At 42.8% G+C, this 16961-nt stretch overlaps 2 protein-coding genes across 4 annotated transcripts in view; one reads left to right on the top strand and one right to left on the bottom strand.

The window, feature by feature from the left end:
* Heph (polypyrimidine tract-binding protein 1 heph) overlaps nt 1–16961 on the top strand; it is a 349521-nt gene that overhangs the window by 12535 nt on the left and 320025 nt on the right. For all 3 annotated transcript variants that reach the window (XM_070655595.1, XM_070655603.1, XM_070655611.1), the window contains exon 2: nt 10322–10346. Coding sequence is in view for 1 of the 3 variants with exons in the window: in XM_070655611.1 (XP_070511712.1) it covers nt 10322–10346 (25 nt within the window). In the remaining 2 variants the exon portion in view is untranslated. The remainder of the gene's footprint in view (nt 1–10321; nt 10347–16961) is intronic.
* The window catches only part of LOC139102015 (pancreatic lipase-related protein 2), a 75574-nt gene that overhangs the window by 49535 nt on the left and 9078 nt on the right, over nt 1–16961 (bottom strand). The window lies entirely within an intron of this gene.

Here is a 16961-nt window from a genome sequence, read left to right as displayed (position 1 = left end):
GTCAAATGAAACGATAACATTGTTTTATAATAATTTGCGGAATTAAGAGCCACGAAATAAAGACGGGGTAACCGCGGGCAACGCGACGACGATAATAAACGAAATTATTAAAGAGATCTCGACTATATTTTTCTTTTGTCTTGATACTTTTTACAGTACGGGAATGATACTGTATAAATAGGTGGATACATATATATTTTTTTTTATAAAACAATAATAAGTGCTGCAACTTTAAGTTGTTTGCAAACTGCAAAATAAAAAAAAAAATCTCTGTAGGCTTATAATAAATATCCAAAAATTGAAATCGTTATTAATAAATTGTCATTAATTGAACGGTGAGATGGAAGGCATAAAGTCAAGCAAGCAAAATTAAGCGCCCGTTTCAGACCCGAGAATCGGCCGTTTCTCATCGCTCAGCTTCTTCACGATCGAATGCGCCCGCCAAGGAAATAAAGTATTCAGTGGCAATTCGGTAATGCTACCCTCTTCCCCAAATTTTCCCCGAATTTTTCATTCTTCACGATGTTACGATTACTTGACATCACGCGTACGATTCTGGACCTACCGTTGTTCAATTTAAAAGAATTTCTCGAACGTGTACATATTAATAAAATTAATAGTTTATTACGGAAGGAACCTTCCTTCTTGTGCTAAACTGGACTTCGCTTTTGCAGCCATGCATATTTTCATACGAGGTGCTCTGAAAAGGTCCGGTTAGTTCGCGTACAGTCAAACGCGCGCGCGTCGGCTATTCCGTTTCTTTAGTTAATTTCAGCTCGGGCTTCAGTTCTTTTGCGAGAACAATATATTATCCGCTCTTGACCCTCTCTCCCTCCCCTCCTCTCCCTTTCGTCGTCCTAATTAGCCGTCGTATAATAAGGCTGTGCGCGCGGTGAGTATTAGGGGATGGGCGTGTCGCGGGAAACGGGCGGCTTTTGATATTTAATCACGTTTAACACAAGCATACCAAGTCGCTTTTAATTCTGTTTGTTTCGCGGCGGAAAGGTGAATTTCCCGGACGGCTTGCCCGCAGGGATCGCGCAAAAGGATCATGAGATTACGGTATTGCTAACGGATCCCATCGTGTTAATCTCTTTGCCGTTCCTTTGTCCGTTCTTCTGATTCTTCGACCGCCTGATCTGCATTACATTTGACATTTTCGTGCGTTTTTACATCGGGGACATCGTACAAAGCACGCATTCAAATACGCAACATGTTATCGTTATACGAGATAATTAAAGGCGAACGCGGGCATCTCATTAACAAATTTCTCGGCGAACTTTTTGGCTACCTTCGTCAGAAGCTCGTGTGTGCGCTTAGGGATACGTATGTGTATTTTAATTTCTAGCGTTAGATATCTTGACAGGATAAAGCTTTAAATTAAATTTCCGCTGAATCTGCAAAGTCCAGTTGAAATCAAGGAGAAAACAAGGTTCTATTTGCTTCCATTTATTTGTTCGCGGCTTAATTGGCCAGGATTTAAGTTAAACTTCTATTTCCATTTTCCAGTTTAATTCAAGACGAACAAAACTGTTACCGGTATATTTCGCGATATATTTCACCCTATTTCATCGTACTTTTCTGTAGAAAGCATAGCATTAATGTATTCAGTAGGCAATCTAAAGTTTTAATTAAGCGTGGTTTAAAAGGCACGTCGGTCGCGTATGTGCGCGCTGAAATTAACTAAATTCCACGTGTTTTCCCACGGTAACCGAGTAATCAAGTTCGGCGAAAAAATTAAATGTATTCCGCGCATAATATGATTTTGGGTCCTGCATGGGCGTCTAAAAATCATGAAATATTGGACCTATATATACTTTTCTTCTTCTACGAACTTTCGTAACTACCGGCTTCTTCGCAAACAAATTTCAATATTATCCAAGAATGTTACATTATCTACATACATCTTGTGAAAAAATAAAATAAAAAATAATAAAAAATAAAAGAAACGAAGAGAAAGAAATATATATATATTTTTTTATGTCTCGGGAAATAATTTTGGTATCATGTAAGCAATTCACTTATTTTTTAAGATGAATTAATTTCATTTTAAGATTTTACATTGCAATATAATTTTCTTTATATTATTCTCCTTTTATAAATTCTCCCGATGTAACAAAATTCTTATTTCACATAAATTCTACTGCATAAATTTTAATTTGATATCAATGGTTAGTGGTCATGAGATCGATGACGCTCTCAATACGTAAGTTTCAAAATTTTGCGTCGTGCTAATTACATTTATGTTATATAATCCGTTGACGCGATACCGATCAGTGTTTATTATTATCCCGCGCGTCCTCGGCAAATCGCAGCTTAATAGAACTGTAAACGTTTGCGTACGAAAACCAAATAGAATATCTCGTCGGTGCCGCCACGTCGTAACCACGTCGTTATAGACTTGCGTCACTAATTGCGCTCGAATTCGCCGCGTGTTGTTGCGTGGCGAAAGTTCAACGTGTATTTATCACCGTTTCGCTTTTCTAAACCAATTGGGAAACATCTAACGTCGCGTTTAAAGTGGCGTCGTGGGCCGATCGTGGGCAGGTTGGGGCTGATAATTTATTTAAGATACGTCGCGTTTATAGAACGAACACGCTAATCGCGCGGGGATACCGAGAGGAAATAGGGGGATGTTCGCCGTCGTCGCAGAGTTCATCCGGGAAGCCTTCAAGATCCCGGCGATTACTCCGCCCGGGTTTTTGAAATTAGCTCTACCACCTCGGTGTCCGAAGTAATCCCCCATTTATTCCCTCGTTCGGCCACCTTCTTTCCACTCTCGTCCTTTCGCGCTCTTTCCCCGTTCCCCTCCTCCCCTCCCTCTCCCCGCCTCACACTTCACTCGACCCTTTCATCCCTTCGGCCAGCTGTAATACTTTTTAATAATGAAAATCCCGTCTGGACGCCACCGCCGTCGCGCCCTGTGAAGACGAGAAAGAGGTTGAACGAGAAAGGCATCCTCCTCTCTTTCCCACCCCTCGGTTCCTGCTTGGGCACGAGCTTGGGAACTTTTTAATGAGCGAAAATGTAGCCGATATACGGCCAGCGGTTCTCGGGAAATGGGATGAACAGCTCGTAAAAAACACCATCGAGTTCTCTTGTGCCCCTTCGCTCGAAAAAAAAAGAGAATGAGCGCCGGGGGAAGGAGGGGATCGGGTAGAAAGTTAATATCGAACTTCGGTCTATCGCTCTCTCCGACGGGGGTGAAATTCTAGAGGTGGTATTAAACTTTTAACCTCGATGGATGCGCGCGCGCGCGGTTGCTATAGTGGTTTCGCCGATTTTTATCCAGTTCCCATCTGGTAAATAAAGCTTTCGCGCGGACACATTTTCGCACCTATTTCTATGATTAATCTGCGATATTAAATATTCGGCGTTTGAAGAAGTTGCGTGATATTTCGCGCGAAGAAAGTCGCGACGAATCGGTTAATTGCGGGGCGCGATTTATCGCCTATTTATTCGCGGCTGTTTAATTTTTTTCTTTTTTTTTTCTCTCTTTCCCGTCATATTTCTGACGGATTTTCGTCGACAGCTAGATCGCCGGCAGCCTAGCAAACCAGAACGGCGACCGTACTCTCTCTCTCTCGTTTATAATTTTATGGAATAACCGAAACGACATAACGATCACACGCACACGCGTCCCGAATTTTATTACGCGCGTGTTTTCGACGAATCGCCGTTTGATCCTGAAATTGCACGCTGCGAAATACGGAGATAAAAGAAGCCGCGTGTTGTTTGATGTTATTTAATAATCAGTTTGCTCAAACACACGTGTCGCCGCGATACTACAAGTTGACGAAGGTGGACTTTGCTGCTTAAATATAATTAATATTGGTCAATAATAACATGACTTGTACATATATTTTGGCGATCAACATTTGCGATAGACATTCATTATTATTTTTTTTTCTAATTAATGCAAATTTGGCAGTAGATAAGTTGCTTTTATATCCTTTAAATATGTTCTTAAAAAAAATGTTTTATTACTATTATTATTATTTTTTTTTTTTGGTACTTTGCGTTTGTTTTATAAAAGAGCAAGAAATAATAAATAAACGTTTATTTTATTTAATTATTTCGAAAAAAGTTGCTTTATTAGGCATTAGAACGGATCGAGATAAATATTCGGGGTTGTTTATAATTTAATCTAATGTACAGAGTTTAACAGCCATAATTGAAGTCCATTTTCGCGGATGAAATCAACGGGGGAAAAAAAGAAAAAAAAAAACCTTCAGACTTTCCATTCGTGATTGTACATTTGGGAGCGCCGTTTACCGGCAGAGAAACGTGTAAAATGAATACGCGAAGATTATGTTTGGTAATGTAATGCAAAATTTGTTAAGCGAAACGTGATGTGTGTTGCGTGATTCATATTTTTACCCGTTACATTTGCATAGCGGCGCGCAATTATATTAACGCGGAACTACAAGTCCATTTAATAAAGTGAACAAACGCGGGACTTTTTTTGCACAGCGATATTAAATTAAATATAGGAAGTTCCGAGCGAGATATTATGTTCCCTGCGCTCTCCGTATTCCATCTATGCAATTAGATTTCATTAATTATGAAAACTTCCGTTTTATTTTATATATGTATAATCGTCGCGTCGATTAATCATCAAAATGCAAACATGCATATAACCGTATCCGCAATTAATAAATCGGAGAACGGACGAGAGCGCGCCGAAAAAACATGTACGACAGCTTATCATCGGTCGTATCCAAGCTGTTTATAAAACGCAAGATATCCCGCGCATTAATAAATGGTGAACTTTTTCCGGAAGTTTACAAAAGCTTTATGCAAAATTAAAACGTATCCAGGGAGTAGCGGCGCCACGACTGAAAATTCTCATTAAGCTCATGTTTCCCGCGCTCTAATTTTACCTTTCGCTTCCTCATCTCATTATGACATCTCAACATTCTCGTCATACTTCGGCTATCAGTCAAACCGTTTCTTGTGGCGAGCGCGCCCCCGCCGTTTTAGGGAGAAGCGCGCCCCTTCTGGGTACTTATCTAAAACTATGTCAATTAAGTCAGGAAACTGGGATCAATTATCGCGAGCTGCGGAGCTGCCGAAGCGTTTTTCCATTAATCCTCCGACAAGTGCAAGTACATCGGTCGTGTTGTAGCTTGCTCGCGCGCGCCTCATTTGCATCGCCGACGGAAAAGTTTCTCGTTCGACTCATTAGCGTCGTAAATGCACGGACGTGGCCGGCCTTTCGCGAACGAGGACGGCCGGGCAATCCATTTCGCAGCACGGAAGTTGACAAATCGAATTCCACGCTCTCGATTCGAATTATTCGTCTCGCGGGCGCCTTTGGCCCGGTTGTTCTTGCGATTTATAAAATCTCATTTCGCTTCAAACATTCCCTCGCAATGCGTATTCCGACGCATAACGATCACGGAGATTTTTGCATCAATTCGAATAACGTCGTTAAGCATCGAAACGCCGAGTGACAAAAAAAATTGTTTTGCGTCGACGATCGTGGTTTTAAGGAATCACGTAGGCATTTTTTAACTTTTATGAAATTTCAAGCGGGAGGGAACGAGCGTAATCGCGCTTTATCAGCTTTTATATATTTCGATACATATTGCTTAAACGCGGCTCAAAATAGAGGTATTATCGCACGCTGACTTGTTCCAGATTTATTGCTAAATGAATGACGGTATGATATTCTCGATATCACATTATTGCGCGTTACAACAGCATTAATTTTTTATATTATAAGAGTTATTAGGACAAAAGCGAAATGCGATATATCATATGTCGCGAATATTAATAATTCTGAATTTTATTTCTACGCGCGGGATTTCTATCTCCGTCTCGTTTTCTCTCTCTCGTTGCTCGTTTTGGCCGCGTGAAATGGAAATCATTTTACCGGTACGCTTATTGCCGAATGTCGAGGGAGGGAAAGGAAAAAAAATAAAAGGAAAAAAAAAACGCGTTCGTTCCAATCAACGTGCATCGACTGTACTGTTAACCGAAATATCAATCGTTATACGTCGCGGCCGATGCGTCGATTTCATTAAATGAAAACGAAGTGCAAAACGTGGTTTCGTTCTTGGCTTGAATTATGCTGACCCTAAAATATAAAATATTCGGGACGTATAAGACTCCGCGCTATTTCTCGTGCAACGGTGACGGATATTTCACAAAGAATAACTTTAGCTTTTAATGGAACACCTGTCAGCATTTGAGATAATGACTTTTACTCCGCCATTTAAAAGTGGACTGATGGAGGAAGAAAAAAAAATTGTTTGAGGGACATATTTGGAGATCCGTGCACTGAATTTAATTCTCGTTCAATTTACGTTTGGAATCAGGAGTTAATCAAAAGAACAAGAGAGCGTGTGTATTATCCGCGAGGAAAATGTTTTTCATTGTGGGAATTTGTTACAATCCGATGGAACTGACGGTTCGTCGCTTCGATTTTTAAGTCGCGTATTCTGTTTTTTGTTTTTTCTTTTTTTTTTTTTCATTGACGTTAATTAGCTCGCTAAGAAGTTTTGCAAGATTAAACGATTAGGTTCTGAAATAGACTCGCGCTGTGAACGCGCCATTGATTGCAGCGGATTAATGCTCGATGATGCAGACGGCGGAGTGTTCGCTTTGCGACGGGATCACGCGAAATGTCATCATAAGTGCAGTTTGTGTACATGCATGTATGCATTAGCCGCTTGGCGAAGCGTGTAAGCAACCCTGTCAGTTTGGAGGCGCGTAATAACCAAGTAATTGAACTGTCCGAGATATTGGCAACAATAGTTTCGTGCCCGGGTCTCCCTTCATGCAGGCCTGTCCCTCGGCTAGCCCACCCCCGCCGCACCGCCGTTTTGTCCCCGTTTCCGTTCCCTATCTATCTATCGACAGTCGCTCACGAGATGTCCGTCCATCTCGTAACTTCGGGGCTCGCGGCTTAAATGGAAATTTCGTGCGTCACGCCTTGGCTGTGTCTCCTCGATAACACGGTGCTCGTCGAAATCGCCCTTAACCCTGCCGACAGTCGTGACCTCGGTCAGATTGCACACGCCGAAAATGGATACCGAAGAGTTACACTAATTCCACGCTTTTACACTTTTACGAAAACTTAATCAATCTCGTTAATTTCAAATTTCGCCGGCCGGTCGATCCGTAATTCGGGGATCATAATCTCGCCAAGGTAATTCTACAGTCGTCGTTCCGTCGGTCGTGGTCCTAGGGACTCCGAGCTTTCTCGTCGGCCGAGCCATCCGCCGGAAGATAGCTATCGGCTCGGGCAATTAGACGGCTCCGCGCGCTTACCATTCGATCAATCCCTAATTACATTTACCTGTAGCTGCTGCATCATCCTACCCTCGCCTTCTCGCCGGCACACAAACCGGGGACGCGCACACGCACACGCATCCAGCAGTCAACGAGGCCGCCATACACACGACATTCTCGAGTGCCAATCGCCAATGTGGCTGTCCGCTGATGCGCGTGCATGTGCTCCCGGAGTGCCTGCGAGTGGACGACGTTTGTGTGCCGCGAACCCAGGCAAAACACGTTCTACATGTCAATACGGCGGGTCCACACGAGTGCACGACATGCGCGGGCTGAAGGAGCGCTAAAGGACCGCGCTGGCGGCTTCGTAGCAAGAATTTCGCGCAAACTCGCATTTTACGTCACGGGACAGCGATCGCGCGACAACCCGTTTGATGCTACTCGATTACTGTTCATATCAAGAATGTACAAAATACAAAAACTTTGTCTTTTTTATTATCTATTCACGAATCTTGTCTTTTTTTTTTTTTTTTTTTTTTTTTTGTTATTATGAAGTAGGTAGATAGCAATTGCTTCAATTTTTTTTTTAAATACTGCTCTATCTCCGAAAGAGCCACGTAGCGTACACGAGATTTACATCTCCCGGCTTACTATACACGTCCACGGGCTCGCCTAAATGTGCGGATCAATTATTCCCGCGGGATTAGTCTGATTTGCCGATGCACAGAGACGCGTATCGTTCGATACTTCACGTAATAAGTGGCAAAGAACTTTGGCTCAAACGAGATTACGCGTGATTTACTGCAGGCGCGGCGCCGTCACTTGTGCCAGATAATCGACAATATTGCTCGCCGGCAAGCTGCCCATTGTTGACATTGTTTAACATCGTTAATCAGTATAATTAATATAACTAATGCAGCGCGGCACTGCATTACTATTCGATTCCATTCCGATTACGGGACACCGACGATACATAGCGCAATAAGGGAGGACTGGTGCAATCAGTATATTCCGATTTGGCTCTTCACCCGAGATGTTTGCTTACCTATAGCTCTAGTGTGCGCGTAATCAGACTCGAAATAGCCCCCCCCCCCCGCCACCTACCTGCCTCACCTTTCGCGTGCCATTAAGCTTATTTGTAATTATATATGTAATTAATAGACCGTCGTTATTACTAACAAATTCGGATCTGTATTATATTACCGTGACTAATGGAAGGCTCACCGCTCAATGACCACATTTTTGTTATTCTATCGGGAAAATTATATTAATACCCGGACCGCAGTTTCCGCAAATAATATTAATTAATGAGGCCGTAATGTTTACCACCGTTTCTTAATTATTTCAAAGATGTTATTTTAAAGAGCAAACCGTGAATATTACAATGTAGATACTAATTATCTTGGGAAAGATACGGGAGGTAATTTCTGTAGCGGTGATGGGGGGGAATACGCCTAGCGAGGCAAAATCGCGGTTTATTCGTCGATCGCGATCCTAAGTCGAAATTCAGCCTAATTCCTCGTTTGCTGTTGCGACTCGTGCGCTAAGAGAGAAACCCTCCCGTGTTATCGTAGACCAACAGGCAGCAATTCGCGAAGGGTTGATAATGCGCCGACGGCGTACCGACTAATTAGAATTCGTCGTCGACAGTACGTAAGCAAGACACGAGTAAATTAAACACGGGGCACCACGCGGCGCCTCGAAAAATCGCCTGGGCCATCGCGAGCCGTAAGTTATGCAAACTTCAGCCGGCTGCTTACGTAAATAACACCTAAGGGAGAAACTTTGCCGTACGTAGTAAACTAAATCACTTCGAAGGTTCCTTTGCCTTCGTAAAAATAAATTTCAATTGAAATTAATTTGAAATTATGGAACAATATTAGCAAAGGGAGAGATTCTCGTGGTTTTACTTTTGCGCGTAATGTTATTTATTTTGAGATTCCAATGCGAAGCATTTATATAAAATTATTCGTCATTTGAGTTAAAAAAAAAAGAGAGATTGAATCGTCGCTGTTTTTTTTTCGCGATACTGATTTTCTCGCGTGAAAAAACATATGAAAAAAACATATTTAAATGAAAAAAACATATTTAAATAAACGAAACGTGTGTAAAGCGGTATGTAAGATACATGCGCATATCTGTAGCTCGTTACTAAAATTTAATATTATATGTTAGTTTTTTTTTCTTTTTTTTTACGCAAAAGAAGTAAAAGTAAATGGCGAATTCGAAGCGCTCTTTAATGCTTAGTTTTCTATTTTAAAAAGGAGATGTAAAAATCACGTTTTATTGCGTTATGTAAAGCACACTCGTTTTTTAAGATAACCGTTTATTTTTAGACGGTGTAAAATATTACGCTTATTTTTTCATTGTTTTCAGTTTCTTCAATCCAGGATTTCTTTCAGACTAATGGTTTGCGGCTACCGATATTTGGAAACGGAGAAGAGGCTACATCTCGATATATCTCATATATGTTTCTAGCTTTTAAGTTGTACATAAAAATTGTGAATAAATAAGTGCGACGGTATGATTTTCTGTATCTTTTTTTTTTCTTTTTTTCATTAAACCTCTTACGCGCTAATAAAGTTTATATTGAAGCACATCAAAAGAAACTTCTCGTGATTCCTCTAAATGATAAATGCAGCTATAAATATTAAGAAACTTAAAAAAAAAAGTTTATCTTAATTACTAATTATAATTTTAATAAATCTACAAAATAAATTTTTTAATAATAATTTTTCTAATTGATTACTTTCTTTCTTTTTTTTCTGTTACTATAGATAATATTTAATAGAAATAAAATTTAATTAATCCGCAAAAGTCGGCGTAAGTCTACTTTGCCACTTCAGCTATATGTGTCACTTCTATCTTTTTGCTCTTCTGTCACCTATTTCTGTCTTTCTCTTTCTGTCCCTGCCTCTCTCTTGCACACACGTCTGCATTATTGTGATCTTTATGAAGACAGCTATATTTCTCTCGAGTAACTGTTCCAACTTAGAATTACCTATACCCATCATATCTATCTGCCTACCATATTTGTGTGTACACTTTTTCTAACTCTTCTCTTTTCTGTTTTACTTTACAGAGATACTCTTCACAGCGGGCAGAAGGTACGAGCTCTCCCGTATATGCCACGTTTTTAGTTTCTCTCTCACTATCTTTTTTTTTCTTTTTTTTTATTTTTATTTTTTTTTCTATCTCTCGTAGAACTCTCTGTATCTATCACGCCCTTCCTTCTCTGTCATTCTCATATATTTTCTCGCATCTCTACGACTATCGCTATTTCTCTCTCCTGTATGTAATTTCTTAGTGGAATTAGATGCAAAAATTAATCGGAAAGAGCGGTCAAAATATTCGTAGGAATAAGACGCGAGACGTGCACAAATCGGATTATTAACTTTCGATCAGAGAGAGAAAAAACTTTGATCAGTGTTGCTTTGAGGCACTTCCGGTTTCGTGTTAAAAATCGTCATATGTGCTTATATTAATTAACGTTCTTCAAATGACGAAATAAATAGCGTAATGCTAAAGAAGTGATATTTTTACGTCAAAGAAATATTTTCTTGTCTGTGGAAGGAGCGTTTATTTCCGTATGCGAAAGTTGGCGTCGCGGTTTTAGTTAAATTAAAAAAAAAAAAATTTAGACCACGCGACGATTGTCTCATCAAACTTGGCACGCGTGCCTCGACAGTCCCCTCCGTTTATAATGACCAAGCCTGTTGGCGTGACGTCCATTTGACAGTTCTGTCTTCTTGAAACCTCTGCCATTCACGTAAGTAGATTTTTTTTTTCTTTAGTTTTCCTAACGCTTTGCGAGTTTCCAATCGAGTAACCTCTTTACTTGGCGACTCGTCGATTAGGTTTCGTTGTGAACTCGTCCCGACTTTATCGATATAAACGGGAAGAAGTGCGCACACGCCGGGTGCATTTCCAGAGAATTTAACTTCCGAAGGGTATCGTCTGCGACGAAACTTCATCTCCGAGTCACCGTGCGGGTGTCGTTCGAGGATTAATAAAGGCAATTTATCAATCATTCCGGATCGACGGCAAATGGAGTTCCCCGCGCTTTCGCGTTATTTATTGTCGGTTTCGAAAACCCACGGTGAAGATCTGAACGGGAAAGACCCGTGTACCGAGATTCGCAGCTCCCAATCAATTTTCAAGAAGCTGCAAAACTGACGTCGTGCAAACGATCGTGCGTAAAAATGCATTATCAATTTCTCTTTAAGAAGTTTTCGTGCAAACTTTTTTTTTTTTTTACTGATGTGTCCGATAAACATCGACTACAATTTCAACGATTGGCTTTTGGTGTATCGGGACACGGTGGCCCTGAGCATTTGTAGCTCTTCTTACTGGTCACCCAAGTAAGTTGATGCCGGCGGATGGCGAACGCGACACCGAAGTTTCTCCCCAAACGCGAATCGGTTGATACCCGACTATTGTTGGATTTCTGCGCGACACGCGAGTTTCCGAATGCGATCCGTTCCGGCTCTTTGTCCATCGAAGCCTGCTTCTTTGTTTCGCCGCCCACTCCGTTTGACGCAGTGGGTAACCTTTCGGAGGTAACAAGATGACATTTCTCCCTCGCGAGTCCTCTCCCGCAGTCGCTTTGACAACGCTATACGTCGTCGAATAAACGGAATCGCGTCGTCCGTAGTACGGACATATTTGACTTTATGCGTCCCCATACTTTCCGTAACATCGCAATGCGCTCGCGGTGCCTCCCGCAATCGCGGGGGATTATTATCTCGCCGGGTGAAATTTCGAATATTTATGGGGCTTTAATACATTAATACGAGCACCCGGGGGATTAGCGGGCCAACAACAGACCGTTATTCAAAGTTTTCGAGCGGCGTTAAAACGTGCTCGCGCGCTTTCGCGCCCGCGGGGGAGAATTTTCTCTTTCTCGAACGTGAGGATATATCGCGGTCTAACAAGCCCCAAGCCGTTTAACATTTTATTCGCTACCGCGTGGAAACGGACGGAAGCCGCGACGGTGTTCAAGGTTTCGCGAAGGTCTCGGGTAACCGGGTACACCTTCGGTCAAAGCGCCGAGGGGGCGGTTAAACGTATGCGCGGGGCAAATACGATTCAAAGGCCCAGGTTACACACGCGGATGGCTGTAAGTCGCGGGAGGTGGCCTGTATAATTCGGGGCTTCCTAGGCGCGGCTAATGAATAACGTAACAAACGGAATAGCGGCGCGGCACGTGCAAACGCTATCGAGCGGCCGAGGATTAGCCGCGCGGTCACGGTAATTGCCCCTACCTCGCTATAATAACGGAATATTATGTCAGGGACTTAACGGATTACGCGTAGATCGCGTAATTGCGGCTATCCCCCCGGCGACGAAACGGGCGTCCGATGTCGCGCGCCGGGTATTTACGTCATCAATACCACGCGATATTTCGGAGCAACGCGCCCAGGCAGGAGGATCGTCCGCTCGTTAGGCGCCGATCTAACGTGCGCAAAGCCGGATTTCGCGCCAGGCACCGGTACCAGGCCGTTTGCTAAGCAAATTATCGGGCTCCATTCGGGCCGTGGGCGCGCGCGCGCGTACGGTGTAAACCTCGGATTAGAATATTCTAAGGAAACGGCGCGGAACGAAGCTCAACGGGATAAATTACTCGCGCGTTATCGCGGATGTGAAATCTCTCTCGCCGTTAACCTCGCCGCGTGTAATATGACGTTTTCCCGCGAGTCATCAGATATTCCCTCACATGAAAAATACATTAATTTTAAAAGGTGCCCTGGTACCGGGGGCCTGTTTCAGTTTTGTCGCACGCGCGTGTTCTCACGCGTGAGCGGCGTTCGTGTTTGATCGTCGCCGAGCACACAATCGCTCGTCCAAACTATGTTCGATTGGGGACCACGCGCTCGCGTCCTGTCGCTCGCGTCGGGATGTAATTGCGAACATTTCTGCCGTCGCGAAAACGCTATTCGCAGCGGACTCACGTGCCGGCGGGCCGAGTCGCGTGTGCGAAAACCGTGAAAACGAGAAGTCCGTCGCGACGGTTGGCGCCGCGTGTCGATACAGTTCATTGGGATGCGTCGCGGCGCGTCACACCGAATGACTTTCACGTGTGTTTGATAACGACGCATCGGCCATGCGTTTGTTCGACATTACGACAAAACGGCGACGCAGAGTCTTAGGCTGATTGCTCGAGACTGTACTCTGTGTACATTGACGCCCGTCGTCTTCGGTTTGCGTGGAGCTTGCCTTCCCCTTTGGCTCGCACGATCTTATTTTCTCATTAGCCAAGTAATTTACCTATGTATTAGTGCGTTGATAACACGCCTTCCCATCAAATCGAAATAAATTACTTAAAAAATCCTACCTCTTAAAAGTACCGTAAAAGTAATAACGACATTTATAGGGATTCTGGGATTTTTATCTCGATAAAATAAATGAATACAATCTGGGGAAATAAATTAGTATAACAGAACAGCAGTTTCCGATAGAAGAGTCACCTGTTGTAGACTATAGTAGTTGAGAAATAATTAGTCTTCCTTAATTCTCACTCTTACCTAGCCATTTTCTTTTTTTACCACAATTATAAAAATTAACGCTTTATAAATTGGTCATATTACAGCGACGGAGAAATCTTTAATATATTTTTTCACACGTTTTACAATAAAAGAAGGAAAAATTCTCATTTATTTTATTTATCGTATAAGTCACTGGGTTTTTTTTTTTTCTCTTTGCATCAATTACTTTCCTATCGTCGGCATTATTTGTCGCTTACCGATTCTTTTCTCTCCGTCGATTCTCCCCACGACGGTCTCCTGATCTCGAGGGTTTTGTCGAGTCGACATCAGCGCTCTTGAAATACATCATTAATCTCCTCGAATCGTTAATTAACCGTTTGATGCCCTCCCCTCCAACCTCCCTTCCCCGCGTTGCGCGTGCAAGGGCCTTTGCCCGCCACTTGAAACGTGTTTGTTATTTGTGACAGCGAAACATCGTTTAGCAGTTTGATAATCCTCGACGGGCTTCGAACATGAATGACGTCGCGCGGACCTGTTTCCGATTGGACGGTAACGACAATGAGGTTTACGGGTCATGCGGATTCGATAGAGCGATTGAATTTCGTTTGCTTTGTCGGCTTGAATAATGCCGATTCGTCCATCGCGAGTATAGTTAACGATAAAGTGGCCAGCCCGAATTGTTTGCATATCTTATTGACGCGAGATACCGCGCTTCTTCTGCATTTTTTAGAATCGCGACGGTCGCCGTTTGTCGTGCGAAAACGGCTGCCTCGACTTCGCCGGGGGATAGAAAAATGAAAATTTGCGTCGGGACAAAGGCGCGATCAGTCACGGGATCTTTATATCGCAGTAAATCGTACCATTTAATGACGCGAATACTGAGATACGTATTTTCACACGCGAGGCGATGATACGAGCTGATGGAGTAAGCTCGCTGATCGATTGGCGAGAGAGAGCCGATTTTCTCCCCAGATTAGTGCGGATACTCGTAGGAGCTGGCAGGAGAAGCTTAACGGACATACGTCCACCTCGACTTGGCCGCGTATATAGTCGGATAATTCAGGTCAGTCTGGGTTAGGTTGTTCGGGTTACGTTGGCGCTAAGGGATGATTTCTCCCCCTCGATACACAACAATAGTCATTAACGGATTAGATACGTCGGTGACGACGGGGGCGAACGGTGACGTTCGTGACAGCCTCGAAGAAGACGATAGCGATGACGGCGACGATAACGACACCGTTGACGACATAATGGTCTTCGATTATCCGCCTGCGAAATCTGCGTACAGAGCTGATCCAGAGCGCTGTGCCCTTGCGCCTGTCAAAGACCCTCTGGAAATACCGGGTTGATTGTTCACGGAAGGCGAACGCGGACCCGTTTTATTTACGTCGTCAAGCACCGGCTTTGACGACGCTAATTTAATTAGTTTATCTAACGTTGAGCCTGAGATACACGTTATCAAAAGAATGAAGAAAAACGGACGGGCGTGTCGGTAAATTCTACTATATGCAAGTTGTCGCGCGGCTTTAATGTCGGAGAGCTTTAATGCAATTTGATAGTTCGGGCGCGACGCGGGATTCTCACGAAAATTCTCCGGTCACCCCGCGACGTATGTAAATCTTTGGGTCAAGTCAAGGAACATCTTGGTTAAGTGAAAAATTTACGCATTAATCGCGAGCGGCGAAGACCAGGATCCATAATCAGTGCGCTCAGGATTTTGTGTCTCATGTATAAGGATGCGATACGCCGGAAAGGGGCTTGTACGCCGCTATATTCATACATGCACATTATGTATACGGGTACATAGATCGCATCAGCGACCGCCACCTAACATGCACATTAAAAGGGACCGGACCTCTTCATGAAAGATTCAAGGTCCGCTTCTCTCGGCGATCCTGACGTAGCCGGCAAGGCTTCCATCCTCTGCATACGCAAAACACATCTATTCCATTTCGCGTTGCTTGCTGTCTTACGTCCTCGCAAATCGTCCGCTAATTAAACGACTTTTTTCGCAATAATAGATTATCTTCGCCATATTTTGTTTTATAAAACAGACAAGCTAAATATTTCAACACTTTTGCTCAAACAAAAATATGAAAGAGAGAGAGAGAGAAAGAAGAACTTTGTCGTCCAACATTTTATTTGCTGTCGAGAACATTTTCCGAAATATTCTAAATCGATTTTCGTGTTATTTAAAAATTTGTCGAAATATCACGGCGGCGAAAAAAAAAAAAAAAGAACAAACGGAAACACATGTCCAAATAATTGTACATGAAATATTGATATCTTTATGTGCAATTATAGCGATGCCGGCTGTTATTAAGCTGCCGTCATCGTCGTCGCTTGTAAAGACTTTTTACCGCGTCTAATAAGGGTACATTCGTTGGATCTCGAGGCGAACAACAACCAACATGATTTCAACTTTTACGATACACAAGTAACCAACTCGAGCTCGTTTCTACTCTCGCTCTTGGCTGAAAACTTTCCAAGCCAATCCAGAATATCGCGCAATTTGGCTACATATCCCTTAATAATTCTTGCATCGTACCATGAGAAAAATTAGCGGTCGAGTGGCGAGAATGCTTGTTAAACGATTTAACTTCGGTATGCGTCTATTTAACTGTGAAAATCTGCAGTTCGAACATTCCTCTATTCCGCTCTCTTCACAATAATTGGCAATGCCCGAACAATATACGACAGTAACAACAGTATTATTAAATTTAATAGTTATCCTTTCGATTCACTGCGCAGCTCTGAAGCCTGTTACCGTGCAGTTGTTCGAAAAAAAACATTTATTAAATATATCAATCGCGCGGTGCGTTATTTTAGAATTTTCCATCGCTCGAAAAATCGCGGGAGAAAAAAAAAACAAAAAAAAAAATGCTTCTCGTTCGGAGAAAACAAGAGGACTTGTTAAGCTAACGCGATTTTATTCCCGACGACGCGGGCTCCTCTTTCAGTTTTTAAGTTTTATATTTTAATTCTATACCATAATAATCTCAAATAAACAGAGCAAGAAAACTAACGAGGTAAACTTGGGAAATTTTCGTTGGACGCAAACTTCGTTCCGCCGTTTTCTAGCGTTACTTTTCACGACGTACAAACAATCTTGGCGCAAAATTACGTCGTCTTTACAGGGTGAATGCTTCAAGGGTAGATCGAGGGGGCGAAGTCACTCGCGCGCAAAATGAAAGTCGGGAAAGGAGCTTGCGGCCCTCATAGGCTCGCAAGGTCGCA

Source organism: Cardiocondyla obscurior, linkage group LG04 (assembly GCF_019399895.1).
Source record: "Cardiocondyla obscurior isolate alpha-2009 linkage group LG04, Cobs3.1, whole genome shotgun sequence".
Classification (NCBI taxonomy): domain Eukaryota; kingdom Metazoa; phylum Arthropoda; class Insecta; order Hymenoptera; family Formicidae; genus Cardiocondyla; species Cardiocondyla obscurior.
Note: the sequence above shows the minus strand (reverse complement) of the source record. Positions and strands in the feature narration are given on the sequence as shown.